The sequence below is a fragment of the Nerophis ophidion genome, linkage group LG05 (assembly GCF_033978795.1).
Source record: "Nerophis ophidion isolate RoL-2023_Sa linkage group LG05, RoL_Noph_v1.0, whole genome shotgun sequence".
Lineage (NCBI taxonomy): Eukaryota > Metazoa > Chordata > Actinopteri > Syngnathiformes > Syngnathidae > Nerophis > Nerophis ophidion.
Genome location: NC_084615.1, coordinates 24,480,467 through 24,496,720, shown reverse-complemented (window position 1 = coordinate 24,496,720; position 16,254 = coordinate 24,480,467). Strand labels below are relative to the sequence as shown.

At 38.4% G+C, this 16,254-nt stretch overlaps 1 protein-coding gene across 3 annotated transcripts in view; it reads right to left on the bottom strand.

Moving 5' to 3' along the window:
- mdn1 (midasin AAA ATPase 1) overlaps positions 1-16,254 on the bottom strand; it is a 279,890-nt gene that overhangs the window by 18,597 nt on the left and 245,039 nt on the right. For all 3 annotated transcript variants that reach the window (XM_061900349.1, XM_061900350.1, XM_061900351.1), the window contains exons 95-100: positions 13,485-13,574; positions 10,322-10,437; positions 8,713-8,887; positions 6,627-6,700; positions 3,546-3,660; positions 2,439-2,505 (exon numbers count right to left, since the gene is read on the bottom strand). In XM_061900349.1, the coding sequence (XP_061756333.1) occupies positions 2,439-2,505; positions 3,546-3,660; positions 6,627-6,700; positions 8,713-8,887; positions 10,322-10,437; positions 13,485-13,574 (637 nt within the window). The remainder of the gene's footprint in view (positions 1-2,438; positions 2,506-3,545; positions 3,661-6,626; positions 6,701-8,712; positions 8,888-10,321; positions 10,438-13,484; positions 13,575-16,254) is intronic.

Genomic DNA, 16,254 nt, shown 5'->3' with positions numbered 1-16,254 from the left:
GAAAAAATATCGAGATATATATCGTACAGTGCCAATCAGCATACAGAGCAAAAAACACAACCAAAAATTTTAGGCTTCTTCACGCGACGAAGCCGGCCTACTTTACCACAGTCTGTTGTGTATTGCCCCCCCAGGCAGTGATGAGATGGAGACGTGATGGTGGCGACAGGCCAAATTACACTATTCCTTACCCCCAGCCAGCCCCTTCTCTGTACGTCCCCCTTCCCCCTGGAGAGACACCACCTTAAAAGCCTACTGAAACCCACTACTTAGGGTTAACCCTAACCCTTAGGGTCTGATAGTTTATACATCAATGATGAAATATTAACATTGAAACACATGCCAATACGGCCTTTTTAGTTTACTAAATTGCAATTTTAAATTTCCTGGGAGTTTCTTCTTCAAAACGTCGTGTAATGATGACGTAAACACGTGACGTCACGGGCTGTTAGGAAATATGAGCGCTGCACACACACACACAGCTAAAAGTAGTCTGCTTTAACTGCATAATTACACAGTAATTTGGAGATCTGTGTTGCTGAATCTTTTGCAATTTGTTCAACTAATATTGGAGAAGTCACAGTAGAAAGATGGAGTTGGGAAGCTTTAGCCTTTAGCCACATAAACACACGGTGATTCCTTGTTTAAAATTCCCGGAGGTGAAACTTTACTATGGATCAGAGCGGTCAAGCGAACATGGATCCCGAATGAATGTCAACCAGCAGATTTCGGTGAGAAAATTGTGGTAAAAAGTCGCTTCTTACCGTAAATCAGCTGAGCTTGTGCCTTCCATAAAGCTGCCGTCGACTTCCCTGAGCCATTGGTATCAACACACCCGTGGCCACACACCTCCGACTATCAGGTACTGTTTAACTCACTAAAACATTAGCAACACAATAGAAAGATAAGGGATTTCCCAGAATTATCCTAGTAAATGTGTCTAAAAACATCTGAATCCGTCCCAAATCAATCGCGTTTTTTTTTTTTTTAAACTTTTTTTTGTTTATTTTTTCCTAGTCCGTCGCTATCAATATCCTTAAACACGAATCTTTCATCCTCGCTCAAATTAATGGGGAAATTGTCGTTTTCTCGGTCCGAATAGCTGTTTTTGTTGGAGGCTCCCATTAAAAACAATGTGAATATGTGAGGAGCCATCAACATGTGACGTCATCGTCTGCGACTTCCGTTAAAGGCAGGGCATTTCTGTTAGCTACCAAAAATTGCAAACTTTATCGTCGATGTTCTCTATTAAATCCTTTCAGTAAAAATATGGCAATATTGCCAAATGATCAAGTATGACACAAAGAATGGACCTGCTATCCCCGTTTAAATAAGAAAATCTAATTTCAGTAGGCCTTTAACTAACAAATATCCCGGGGGAAACACTGATCTGCCAATTGAACAAGAACATTCGGCTTGTCAAGACCTTCCAAAAACAAGTAAAATTAGCTAACCTCATTGAACCCAAAAATACCTTAAAATAAGTATATTCTCACTAATAGCAAGTGCACTTTTCCTGGTAGAAAAAAATATATTTTTGCTCAATATGTTGAAAAATATTCTTAAATCAAGTAAATGCTAGTGCCGTTTACTTGACATAATGATATGCGCTCGGCATCATGATTTTTCTTTTCATGCTTGAAGTAAGAAATTATTACTTTAAGTTACTTTTAGTTTTATACTTGTGAGTGTTAATGACCAGCTTTGCATCAGTTGATAGCTAGTTTCAAGCATGTTTTCCTCAATATAGGTCATACAATCTCAGCAACAAGCTTTAATATCTTACTGAAAGCATTTAGGACCAAAACCCTTAAAACAAGTAAAACACTAACATAAAATCTGCTTAGTGAGAAGAATTTTCTAATCAGATGGAAAAAATGCAAATATCACCATTTTTTGATTTATTTAATCTTACTTAGATTTCAGTCTTTGCAGTGCATTGTGTCTACAGAAAAAGCTCAAATGTTGATACTATATAAGTAATACTTATAATAAATAGTAATACAATAATACTTCATTTATGGTTGTTAATTGCTTCCATGATTGACTTTCTGTGATGTAGGAATTATCAATTATAAATCCAATATTTTCTTTGCTATCGCATGAAAAACCTGTTGACGACTTTCTAAATATAGGTTTTAATATAGCGAGAGGTCTCTAGAATTGAAATAACACCAAAAGAGTGACATTTCCACTCTTTTAATACAACATTGTAATGCTGTCTGTGCCTGGGCCAATCAGTGGCCACAATACCGAATAGCATGCTGTGATTGGTTTGATCTCATCTCGTGGCTAATGCTATTGTAGAGTTAATAATAATATAAAAAGTGCCAAGGGCCAATAAAAAAATCAGCTGAAGGTCGTACTTTGGACATTTTGAGTAATCGGTTCCATGTTAGGGACAAAGTGAGTATTAATTGTGGAGTTTGAGTAATTACCTAAATTTGTAGATCCTGGAAACTGCTGTCGTGCTGCAAGAAACATCTTGGTGGAACTCTCTAGAAACTGTATGAGGCACAGAAAGTTAGTACTTCACAGTAAAAAAATGTGTACACTTTTGTAAAACAAAACATTTTCAATGTTGATAAAAACCATTCACATATCCTGTTCAGACATACAGGGAGCTGGGGCCTCTGGCAGCTGACTACCAAATGCACCAGGAACATGTACCAAATTTTTCGGACTATAACACTTAAAATCCTTGAATTTTCTCAAAAAAAGGACAGTGCGCCTAATGTACGGTATAATTCTGGTTGTGCTTACCGGCCTCGAAGCCTTTGCGTGCCAGCCCAGTCACATAATATCTACGGCTTTTCACACACGCAAGTGAATGCAAGGCATACTTGGTCAACAGCCATACAGGTCCCACTGAGGGTGGCTGTATAAACAACTTTAACACTGTTACAAATATGCGCCACACTGTGAACCCACACCAAACAAACACATTTCTGGAGAACATCGGCACCGTAACACAACATAAACACTAACTCTTCCGGGACGCTACAATAACATCTACGGCTTTTGGAGCTCAGTGCACAACTGCACATACAACAAGAAGGAGACGAAGCAGAAGAATGAAGAGGAGACATGGCGACGACGAGTAAGAAGAAGAAATACGCTTACAAGTTCCAAAATGATTGGAAAAATGCCTGCACCTCATACCCCGACCCCTCAAAATCTCCCGAATTCATAAGTCTCAAGGTTGGCAAGCATGGTGCATCCTGATGCGACTGTCATAAAAAAAGATTTGAAGATGATCTGTAAAATATGATCTATGCAACATTTTGACCAAAGAACCACCATTACATGTTATGTAGAGCCCAAGGAAGTGTTTTACATTTACAAAAAAAATCATAATATGACCCCTTTAACGCGCCTTGTAATCAATCCGGTGCGCCTTTTGAACGAAAATAAACCTGACTAGACCCGCTCATCATCAGTGCGCCTTTTATGGTAAAGAAAATACGGTACACCCAAACAACCGCTGATACTGTAGAATGGACATCGTCCGTAAAAAAAGCATAGAACACCAAAGGGATTTCTACCTGAGCAATTCTGGTCTTCTTCTGCTGGAACTGACATTGTCGGAGGATGCGAGCACCAGACTCATCGTTGAACTGCAGCTGGAAGGGGTGGAGAAGCTGCACCTGCTCGCCAAAACTTTGTAGGACAACAAAAAAGGGTTTCGTTCAAATGAAAGACACACACCTGTATGACGTTTCTCATTGCGAGGTGAATTATACAGTGGGGCAAAAGAGTATTTAGTTAGCCACCGATTGTGCAAGTTCTCCCACTTAAAATGATGACAGAGGTCTGTAGTTTTCATCATAGGTACACTTCAACTGTGAGAGACAGAATGTGAAAAAAATATCCAGGAATTCACATTGTAGGAATTGTAAATAATTTATTTGTAAATTATGGGGGAAAATAAGTATTTGGTCAACCATTCAAAGCTCTCACTGATGGAAGGAGGTTTTAGCTCAAAATCTCACGATACATGGCCTCATTCATTCTTTCCTTAACACGATCATTCGTCCTGTCCCCAAAGCATGATGTTTCCACCCCCATGCTTCACAGTAGTTATGGTGTTCTTGGGATGCAAGTCAGTATTTTTCTTCCTCCAAACACCACGAGTTGAGTTTATACCAAAATGGATACATGGATGATACAGCAGAGGATTGGGAGAATTTCAAGTGGTCAGATGAACCCAAAATAGAACTTTTTGGTATAAACTGAACTCGTCGTGTTTGGAGGAAGAAGAATACTGAGTTGCATCGCAAGAACACCATACCTACTGTGAAGCATGGGGCTGGAAACATCATGCTTTGGGGCTGTTTTTCTGCTAAGGGGACAGGACGATTGATCCGTGTTAGGGAAAGAATGAATGGGGTCACGTATCGTGAGATTTTGAGCCAAAACCTCCTTCCATCAGTGAGAGCTTTGAATGGTTGACCAAATACTTATTTTCCACCATAATGTACAAATAAATTCGTTAAAATTCCTACAATGTGAATTCCTGGATTTTTTTTTCACATTCTGTCTCTCACAGTTGAACTGTACCTATGATGAAAATTACAGACCTCTGTCATCATTTTAAGTGGGAGAACTTGCACAATTGGTGGCTGACTAAATACTTTTTTGCCCCACTGTAATTGGTAGTTGTCCTGCGGTGCTCATTCTGCACTTTCAATCAGAAGTTTTATCACAACTTAATCAAAAGTATGTTTTATTAATTTGGGGTCTGTAACGGTTTATTTCAACTGCCTCTAGGAAAAAATTCAAATGACTCGCACAGACGTCTTCTGGTAAACCTCTACCATTTATGGAGATTTCTCCTATGCCTTCATGGTTTGAATTAGGGATGGGCGATATGGCCTTTTATTAATATCTCGATATTTTTAAGCTATGTCATGTTGCACGATATATATCTCGATATTTTGCCTTAGCCTTGAATTAACACTTGATGTATATAATCACAGCAGTATGATGATTCTATGTGTCTATATTAAAACATTCTTCTTCATACTGCATTAATATATGCTCATTTTAAACTTTCATGCAGAGAGGGAAATCACAACTAAGTCCATTTACCCATACTGTATTAATTAAGCAGTTATTTGTTTAAAGTTTGTCTAAGTCTCGTATTATTTCATCATGTAGACTCCAAAATGACTAAGACATTCAAGCTCATGGTGAACATATGTAAACTTCTGACCACAACTGTACGTACAATTCATAATAAAATTGATGAGCTTGAAATCTGCCATTGTTTAGAAAATAGCTCCAAAAGACTTTGTGTAGATCAGGGGTCGGCAACCCGCGGCTCCGGAGCCGCATGCAGCTCTTTGATCACTCTGATGTGGCTAAGCTGCAAAATTTCCGACCCCAACGATTATTTCGGGAGGTTTCCGGATTGTATTGCCTCTCCCAGAAATAACGTTCTCCAATTTTCACGCGGACTACAATATTGGGGGTGTGCAGTGATGGCAATGTCTTTAACCTCCTATAAAACATGTCGTCGCGCCCGCTTTTACACCATGCTATTTGCGTGCCGGCTGGTCACATGTTATATTCAGCCTTTGTCAACACACGAAAGTGACTGCGACGCATACTTGGTCAACAGCCATACAGGTTACACTGAGGGTTGTGATATAAACAACTTTAACACTGTTACTAATATGCGCCACACTGTGAACCCACACCAAACCAGAATGACAAACACATTTCGGGAGAACATCCGCACTGTAACACAACATAAACACAACAGAACAAATACCCAGAATCCCATGCATCCCTAACTCTTCCGCTAGCAACAAATCACCCCACACCCTCCGTGCGTCGGTTGAGGTGGGGGTGGGGGGGGGGGGGTTGGTTGGTGCTTGATTCTGGGTATTTGTTCTGTTGTGTTTATGTTGTGTTACAGTGCAGATGTTCTCCCGAAATGTGTTTGTCATTCTTGTTTGGTGTGGGTTCACAATGTTGCACATATTAGTAACAGTGTTAAAGTTGTTTAAAAGGGCACCCTCAGTGTGACCTGTATGGCTGTTAAACAAGTATGCCTTGCAATCGATTGCGTGTGTCTACAGAAGCCTCATACGACATATGACTGGGCTGGCAAGCTGATTGAACGTGTTATAGAGGATGCTAAAGGCAGCACCTTCATAGGATGCCCTTATTATTGTCGTTTGAGTGAAAACCGGCAGTCATTCGCGAGAATAGTTGATCTGACATTCGATAGTCTCCCGGAAGATTTGGGAGGGTAGGCAAGTGTGATGCTGTCAAGCGGCATTCATATAAAACTCGCGGGCCGCACTAACATTACATTTTCATATTAAGGTGCGGGCCGCGTGTCGAGACCCCTGGTTTATACACCCCTGGTGTATACATAGAACAAAGCAAAAAAAATCTGTATGCAGTGTTATTTCATTTTAAATTTCAAAAGAGTTTTGTGGCTCCAATAGTTTTCTTTATTTTGTGAAACGGGTCAAAATGGCTCTTTGAGTGGTAAAGGTTGCCGACCTCTGGTATAGATAAATGTAATTTCTGCCACAACTGTAAGTCATTAAAAAATCATCCTGAGGATGTATTTAACCACAACAAAAACAAACGAGTAAAAATGTGGGTACCTGCAGACAGACACTTGTCCAACTTCCAAAAGAGTCAGGGCATTGACAATCACTGAAAGGGATTCAAACGCGAGCTGAAAGAAAGATCAGTTCAGATGAATTATCTGAACAGAAGAACATAATAGAGTGTAGAGGAATTTATGACGATACGCCTCAAACCTTTTATTAACAGTCTTGAGAAGGCCCTTTTCATAACTGCTGTTTATATAGAGGGGGTCAAACAACAGACCCTTCAGGATTTCACCATGTTCCGATAATACCAATTCACGCACATTCAACAAATTCCTGCCCTTTATGCTTAACCTCACAACTTCTCTGCACCTTTTGGCCAATGGAATATGTCCCTCACAAATATTTGACTTGCTGAGTAGCATAATGTTACCTTAAACCACGTGCAAATTTCCATTTAGTGCTATTGATAGCTTAAACCAGAGGTTTATTGTTTTGTATTGTCCTGGTCATATTGTAAAAATAAAACAAAACAAAAAAACAAACAACAAAAATGGGGTTAAAAAAAAGAGAAACAATGGCATGTCTATAGAAAAAGCTCAAATGTTGATACTAGAGAGGTCCGATAATGGCTATTTTGCTGCTATTCGATATTCCGATATTGTCCAACTCTTAATTAACGATTCTGATATTAACCGATACTGATATATACAGTTATGGAATTAACACATTATTATGCCTAATTTGGTTGTGATGCCCCGCTGGATGCATTAAACAATGTAACAAGGTTTTCCAAAATAAATCAACTCAAGTCATGGAAAAAAATGCCAACACAGCACTGCCATATTTATTATTGAGGTCACAAAGTGCTTTTTTTTTTTAACATGCCTCAAAACAGCAGATAGATAGGTCTTTAATGTCATTGCACAAGTACAATGAAACTTTGTTTTCAGCAAAAACCCGTTCAAGGATAAACAAACAATGTACAGTGTTACAGAACAGGAACGCTGATGGGTTGCCACAAAGCGCTCCGTAAAAGATGGGAAAAAGGTCAACGCTGGGGAAGGATGAGTAAAAAAACACAATCGAGACTGAGCTCCCAAGGGGGCCCAGTCTGGAGTGGGCAGAAAAACTCCAAAGCAAATCACATATACATATTACAACGTACATCTCCAGATATCTAGCAACAGAGGGAAGGGAGTGCGGGGTCATGGTGGTAGGCCGCAGCTCTCAGGCGCTGACCATCCTTCCATCACACTTATGGGATTTGCGTCGAGGGCGTTGGATTGGGGGGGTGGGGGTGGGGTATGTATGTGTGGCATACATAAGGTTCCAACAGCTTGGAATTTGGGACATGCTATCCCTGAGAGAGCATGAGGAGGTTGAGCTGGGCGGAGTTGGTCAACAGCCATACAGGTCACACTGAGGGTGGCCGTACAAACAACCTTAACACCGTTACAAATATGCGCCACACTGTGAACCCACACCAATGACAAACACATTTCGGGAGAAGATCCACGCCGTAACACAACAGAACAAATACCCAGAACCCCTTTAAGCACTAACTCTTCCAAAACGCTACAATATACACCCCCCGCTACTCCCTACCCTACAAACCCGGCCCCCCCCAACCCTGCCCACACTCTCTCATGGAGAGCATGTCCCAAATTCCAAGCTGCTGTTTTGAAGCATGTTAAAAAAAATAAAGCACTTTGTGACTTCAATATTAAATATGGCAGTGCCATGTTGACATTTTTTTTCTCCATAACTTTAGTCCAGGGTGTTCTCCGACTTCCGCCCCATTATTGCTGTGATAGGCGCCAGCCCCCCCCCCGCGACACCAAAGAGAATAAGCGGTAGAAAATGGATGGATGGATGGAGTTGATTTATTTTGGAAAGCCTTGTTACATTGTTTAATGCATCCAGCGGGGCATCACAACAAAATTAGGCATAATAATGTGTTAATTCCATGACTGTATATATCGGTATCGGTTGATATCGGTATCGGTAATTAAGAGTTGGACAATATCGGAATTTCGGATATCGTGCAAAAAAGCCATTATCGGACATCCCTAAAAAAATCTGATACAGGCTGCATATGGTAAAAAAAAAACAGGATAAGGACTGCGGGTCTCACCTGTTTGGAATGGTTGTCCACCATACTGGATGAATCATCGATTGCCAGGCAAATTTGGTACTGTCTTTTGCTGGGCTTGGTCCTCCGCAACCATATCTTATCCTTACGGAACTGACTTGCAATGTATGGGATCACTTTTCTCATGTTGAGACGTTTTCCTGTGCGGTAATCACCTCTGTGGAGTCAGGTGACATTTTACATGATCAGAGGAGCACATCCACATTTGACTGCACTACCCAAAGCAAACTATACATTTGGAACAATGGGTGAAACTATAACAACTTATTTGAGAGCTAGTACAAACAAAACTTGGGAGATGTGTTCATTTAAAGCAGGGGTCACCAACGCGGTGCCTGCGGGCACCAGGTAGCCCATAAGGACCAGATGAGTCGCCCGCTGGCCTGTTCTTAAAAATAGCTCAAATAGCAGCACTTACCAGTGAGCTGCCTCTATTTTTTAAATTGTATTTATTTACTAGCAAGCTGGTCTCGCTTTGCTCGACATTTTTAATTCTAAGAGAGACAAAACTCAAATAGACTTTGAAAATCCAAGAAATGATTTTAAAGACTTGGTCTTCATTTGTTTAAATAAATTATTTTATTTTTTTTACTTTGCTTCTTCTAACTTTCAGAAAGACAATTTTCGCGAAAAAAATACAACCTTAAAAAATTATTTCAGGATTTTTAAACACATATACCTTTTTACCTTTTAAATTCCTTCCTCTTCTTTCTTGACAATTTAAATCAATGTTCAAGTAAATTTATTTTTTTTATTGTAAAAAATAATAAATACATTTTAATTTAATTCTTCATTTTAGCTTCAGTTTTTTTGACGAAGAATATTTGTGAAATATTTCTTCAAACTTATGATTAAAATTCAAAAGAATTATTCTGAAAAATTTAGAAAATCTGTAGAATCAAATTTGAATCTTATTTCAAAGTCTTTTGAATTTCTTTTAAAATGTTTGTCCTGGGAAATCTACAAGAAATAATGATTTGTCTTTGTTAGAAATATAGCTTGGTCCAATTTGTTGTATATTCTAACAAAGTTCAGATTGGATTTTAACCTATTTAAAACATGTCATCAAAATTCTAAAATCAATCTTAATCAGAAAAAATTACTAATGATGTTCTATAAATTCTTTTTAAAAATTTTTCTATAAGAATCGAATTAGCTAGTTTTTCTCTTCATATTTTTCGGTTGAATTTTGAATTTTAAAGAGTCGAAATTGAAGATAAACTGTGTTTAAAAAAATGTAATTTGAATTTTTTTTGTGTTTTCTCCTCTTTTAAACCGTTCAATTAAGTGTTTTTTTCATCATTTATTCTCTACAAAAAACCTTCCGTAAAAGGAAAAAAAATGTACGACTGAATGACGGACAGAAATACCCATTTTTTATATATATATAGATTTATTTATTAAAGGTAAATTGAGCAAATTGGCTATTTCTGGCAATTTATTTAAGTGTGTATCCAACTGGTAGCCCTTCGCATTAATCAGTACCCAAGAAGTAGCTCTTGGTTTCAAAAAGGTTGGTGACCCCTGATTTAGAGTATAACTGGCATCTCGTTCAAAATGGTGGCCTGCTATAAGTTGTGGTGGTACTGACCTAAGCTTGGCAGCTTGTGTAGGTTCCAGAATGAGGCGGAGCTGCTCGCATAGCTGCTGTGATAAAGACGAGGTCAACGTCTGGTACTGGCGCCACATGTTTTCCGCTGCCCTCTCCTGGATCACACATCAGTTAAAGTCAATCAAACATTTAAACTTGTTTTCTTCACACAGCGGAAGTTGTTCAAGTTGGTCGCGCTTATGTCGACAACCCATTAATATGGACCATCACACTTGTCCAATGGAACGGAATGGAACTTTATTGTCATTGCACTTAAAAAAGTACAATGAAGTAGGGCTGGGCGATATGGCCTTTTATTAATATCTCGATATTTTTAGGTCTTGTCAGGATACACGATATATATCTCGATCTTTTTCGTTAGCCTTGAATGAACACTTGATGCATATAATCACAGCAGTATGATGATTCTATGTGTCTACATTAAAACATTCTTCTTCACACTGCATTAATATATGCTTATTTTAAACTTTCATGCAGAGAAGGAAATCCCAACTACGTCAACTGACCAAAACTGTATTTATTAAACAGTTATTAAGCAGTGGCACAAACATTCATGTCATTTCCAAAACAGAAAGTGCAAGATTGTCAGAGAAATTTTAAAACAAGCTATGAGTGCACTTTTGTGCATGACGTCACTAAGATGACATATCAAAACAACACTAAATTAAAGTGCACTTTTTGTACAGAACACCACTACAATAGTTTAAAACAAAAAAAGTGCACTTTTGTGCATGATGTCACACAAGATATTTCAATAAGTGTCCCAAAAAAATTAGCTGCATAATAGGAAATCAAATAGTATCCGTCCTTCGTTATGTGGTAGGTTCCTGCGGACGTTATCTCCTTCTGTTGTTGATTATTTTTTTCATACCGTGTTGATGTGGAAATGGTTGCTTCGGCATTTTGTTGGTGTGGCACCGAACGGATATGTTGACATGCGGAGTTTCAAGCACTTTTTATTCTCTAGCAGGTGATTTTCAAATGATGCTACATTAGCAGTGGTGCTCCCTTTTGTAGCAACGCTTTTGCCACATAATTGTTCAACATCTTCCCGCTTTAAGCCAAACCACCGCCATACGATGAACCCCGCGCTGTTTTTCTTGGGAATTGATTCTTCCTTCATTTGTGGGGGTAGCAGGGGGGTGTATACTGTAGCGTCCCAGAAGAGTTAGTGCTGCAAGGGGTTCTGGGTATTTGTTCTGTTGTGTTTATGTTATGTTACGGATGTTCTTCCGAAATGTGTTTGTTATTCTTGTTTGGTGTGGGTTCACAATGTGGCGCATATTTGTAACAGTGTTAAAGTTTTTTATGCGGCCAACCTCAGTGTGACCTGATTGGCTGTTGACCAAGTATGCCTTGCATTCACTTGTGTGTGTGAAAAGCAGCAGGTATTATGTGAGTGGGCCAACATGCAAAGGCAATGCCTTTGAAGGCCTACTGAAATGAGATTTTCTTATTTAAACGGGGATAGCAGGTCCATTCTGTGTGTCATAATTGATCATTTCCCAATATTACCATATTTTTGCTGAAAGGATTTAGTAGATAACATCGACGATAAAGTCCGAAACTTTTGGTTGCTAATAAAAAAACCTTGCCTGTACCGGAAGCAGCAGACGATGTGCGCGTGACGTCATGGGTTGCTGGGCTCCTCACATCCTCGCATTGTTTATAATCATAGCCAACAGCAGCAAGAGCGATTCGGACCGAGAAAGCGATGATTTCCCCATTAATTTGAGCGAGGATGAAAGATTTGTGGATGAGGAAAGTTAGAGTGAAGCACTAGAAAAAAAAAAAGGCGACGGCAGTGGGAGCGATTCAGATGTTATTAGACACATTTACTAGGATAACTCTGAAAAATCCCTTATCTGCTTATTGTGTTACTAGTGTTTTAGTGAGATTATAAAGTCATACCCGAAAGTCGGAGGGCTGGGTTGACCGCCAGTGTCTCTGAGGGAAGCCATATGAAGGAGCCACGAAAGTCACAGCTGCCTTTTTGACAGATGCTGCAGGAGGACGCAAACGCCGCTCATGTCTCCGGTAAGAGTATCACAATTTTCTCATCCAAAAACTTGCTGGTTGACATGTGGTAGAGAAACATGTTCGTTTGACCGCTCTGTTCCATATTAAAACTTCACAACAAACAAAGAAACACCGGCTGTGTTATGGTTGCCATAGGCAGCTGCAATCCACCACTTTCCACAAACAGCATTCTTCTTTATAGTCTCCATTATTAATTGAACAAATTGCAAAAGATTCAGCAACACAGATGTCCAAAATACTGTGTAATTATGCGATGAAAGCAGACAACTTTAAGCCGTGAGTGGTGCTGGGATAAAATGTCCGCTGCAACCAATGACGTCACAAGCACGGGTCAACATAAGCGTTATCATTCCGCGAAATTTTCAACAGGATACCTCGCGGGAAATTTAAAATTGCAATTTGGTAAACTAAACCGGCCGTATTGGCATGTGTTGCAATGTTAAAATTTCATCATTGATATAAAAACTATCAGACTGCGTGGTCGGTTAGTAGTGGGTTTCAGTAGGCCTTTAAGGTTTATTGGCGTTTTGTACTTCTCCCTTTGTCCGTGTATACAGCGGCGTTTTAAAAAGTCATGAATTTTACTTTTTGAAACAGATACCGATAATTTCCGATATTACATTTTAAAGCATTTATCGGCCGATAATACATGCACACCGATATTATAAGACATCTCTACTTGCAACATTTTTGAAAGTTGGCACCCAACAAAAAAAGAGTGGATTTGCAAACAAAACAAAAAAAAAAGGCAAACATACCAAATCAAACCATTCTCATGAAACAATAAATATTGTTTGCATTTTGTTTGAGTTTTTCTTCAAGTTTTGCTTGCAAATCTTTTTTGGGTGGCAAATCTTTTTTTTGTTACAATCAACTTCAAACTTATCTTTTGAACATATGTTAGAAGCCTTTTGGGTTATTCTCAAATGATGGCCTAACTACTGATTACTTCTACCTTCACAAGATTGGGAGACTATTTTCCCTCCAAGGGCTTGTACTTTGACTCAAATGTTGACATTATAACAGACCAACTTTCGTGTTTCCATTCATTTTCATTTCCTGTCGCTGCAATGACCCTATCAAGATATTGGTAGGCACTTACCTCCTCCTCAGTTCCTGGAGCCAGTTTGTGCCACAGTGCTAACTGCAGCTCCATCTCTCTTCTGATGACTTCAGGGTCTCTCTCTAGTTTCTGAGCAGATGGACACACAAAGCACATACTCAAGTTCATACTGTAGTGTCATTAGCCAGTGCACGCACACATATATACATACACAAACACACATACATATATAGATACATAAATATATACTGTATATGTGTTCACATACACATATATACAAATACACCCACATATATACTGTACATACACATATATACAAATACACACACATACATACATGTATACACACCCATTGCCTCCCTGCTTGGTACTTAGCATCAAGGGTTGGAATTGGGGGTTAAATCACCATAAATGATCAAGGGGATGGGTCAAATGCAGAAGACAAATTTCACCACACCAAGTGTGTGTGTGACAATCATTGGTACTTTAACTTTAACATATATATATATATATATATATATATATATAGTAATGGTATGGTAAATGGGATGTACTTGTATAGCCCTTTTCTACCTTTTTAAGGAACTCAAAGCGCTTTCACACTATTTCCACATTCACCCATTAACACACATTCATAAACTGATGGCGGGAGTTGCCATGCAAGGCGCTACCCAGGGCCCATCAGGAGCAAGGGTGAAGTGTCTTGCTCAAGGACACAACAGATGTGACTAGGATGGTAGAAGGTGGGGATTGAACCAGGAAGCCTCAGGTTGCTGGCAAAGCCAATCTCCCAACAGCGCCACGCTGTAAATGTGTATATAACACACATAAATGTGTTATATACACATTTATGCGCACATTTAAGTATACATGTATATACACACACACATGTATATATATATATATATATATATATATATATATATATATATATATATATATATATATATATATATATATATACACACACACATATATACATACAGATATATATATATAAATACATACACATAAATATATATATAAACACACACATATATATATATATATATATATATATACACACATGCATATATATCTATATATATATATATATATATATATATATATATACACATATATATACACACACGCATATATATCTATATATATACAGATATACACACACATATACACACACACATATATATATATATACACAAATATATGTATATATATATACAAATATATATACACATATATACATATACATACATGTATACATATATATATATGTATATATATATATATATATATACACACACACATATATATCCATACATATATATATACACATAAATATATACATACATATAAATTCACATATGTATGCATATACATACACATATATATATATATACACACACATATACATATATATATATACATATATATACATATACACATATACATATATACATACACATACATGTATATATGTATAAACGTTGTTAGTTAATGATATTATCAGAGACAACAATCTTAACGTCATCGGTCTCAGCGAAACCTGGCTTAAACCAAACAACTTTTTTGCGCTAAATGAGGCATGTCCTCCTAACTTTACACATGCGCATATTGCCCGTCCGCTCAAAAGGGGTGGGGGGGTCGCACTAATATACAACGAAAACTTTAACCTTAGTCCTAACATAAATAATAAATATAAATCGTTTGAGGTGCTTACTATGAGGTCTGTCACACCGCTGCCTCTACACCTGGCTGTTATCTACCGCCCCCCAGGGCCCTATTCGGACTTTATTAATGAATTCACAGAGTTCGTTGCTGATCTAGTGACACACGCCGATAATATAATCATAATGGGGGACTTTAATATCCATATGAATACCCCATCGGACCCACCGTGCGTAGCGCTCCAGACTGTAATTGATAGCTGTGGTCTCACACAAATAATAAATGAACCCACGCATCGCAACGGTAATACGATAGACCTAGTGCTTGTCAGGGGCATCACCGTTTCCAAAGTTACGATACTCCCGTATACTAAAGTATTGTCCGATCATTACCTTATAAAATTCGAGGTTCAGACGCATGTTCGTCAAACTAATAATAATAATACCTGCTATAGCAGCCGCAACATTAATACAGCCACAACGACAACTCTTGCTGACCTACTGCCCTCGGTAATGGCACCATTCCCAAAGTATGTGGGCTCTATTGATAACCTCACTAACAACTTTAACGACGCCCTGCGCGAAACCATTGATAACATAGCACCGCTAAAGTTAAAAAAGGCTCCAAAAAAGCGCACCCCGTGGTTTACAGAAGAAACTAGAGCTCAGAAATTATTATGTAGAAAGCTGGAACGCAAATGGCGCACGACTAAACTTGAGGTGCACCATCAAGCATGGAGTGATGGTTTAATAACTTATAAACGCATGCTTACCTTAGCTAAAGCTAAATATTACTCAAATCTCATCCACCGTAATAAAAACGATCCTAAATTTTTGTTTAGTACGGTAGCATCGCTAACCCAACAAGGGACTCCTTCCAGTAGCTCCACCCACTCAGCTGATGACTTTATGCAATTCTTTAGTAAGAAAATTGAAGTCATTAGAAAGGAGATTAAAGACAATGCGTCCCAGCTACAACGGGGTTCTATTAACACTGACACGATTGTATATACGGCGGATACTGCCCTCCAAAATAGTTTCTCTCGTTTTGAGGAAATAACATTAGAGGAATTGTTACAACGTGTAAATGGAATAAAACAGACAACATGTTTACTTGACCCTCTTCCTGGGAAACTGATCAA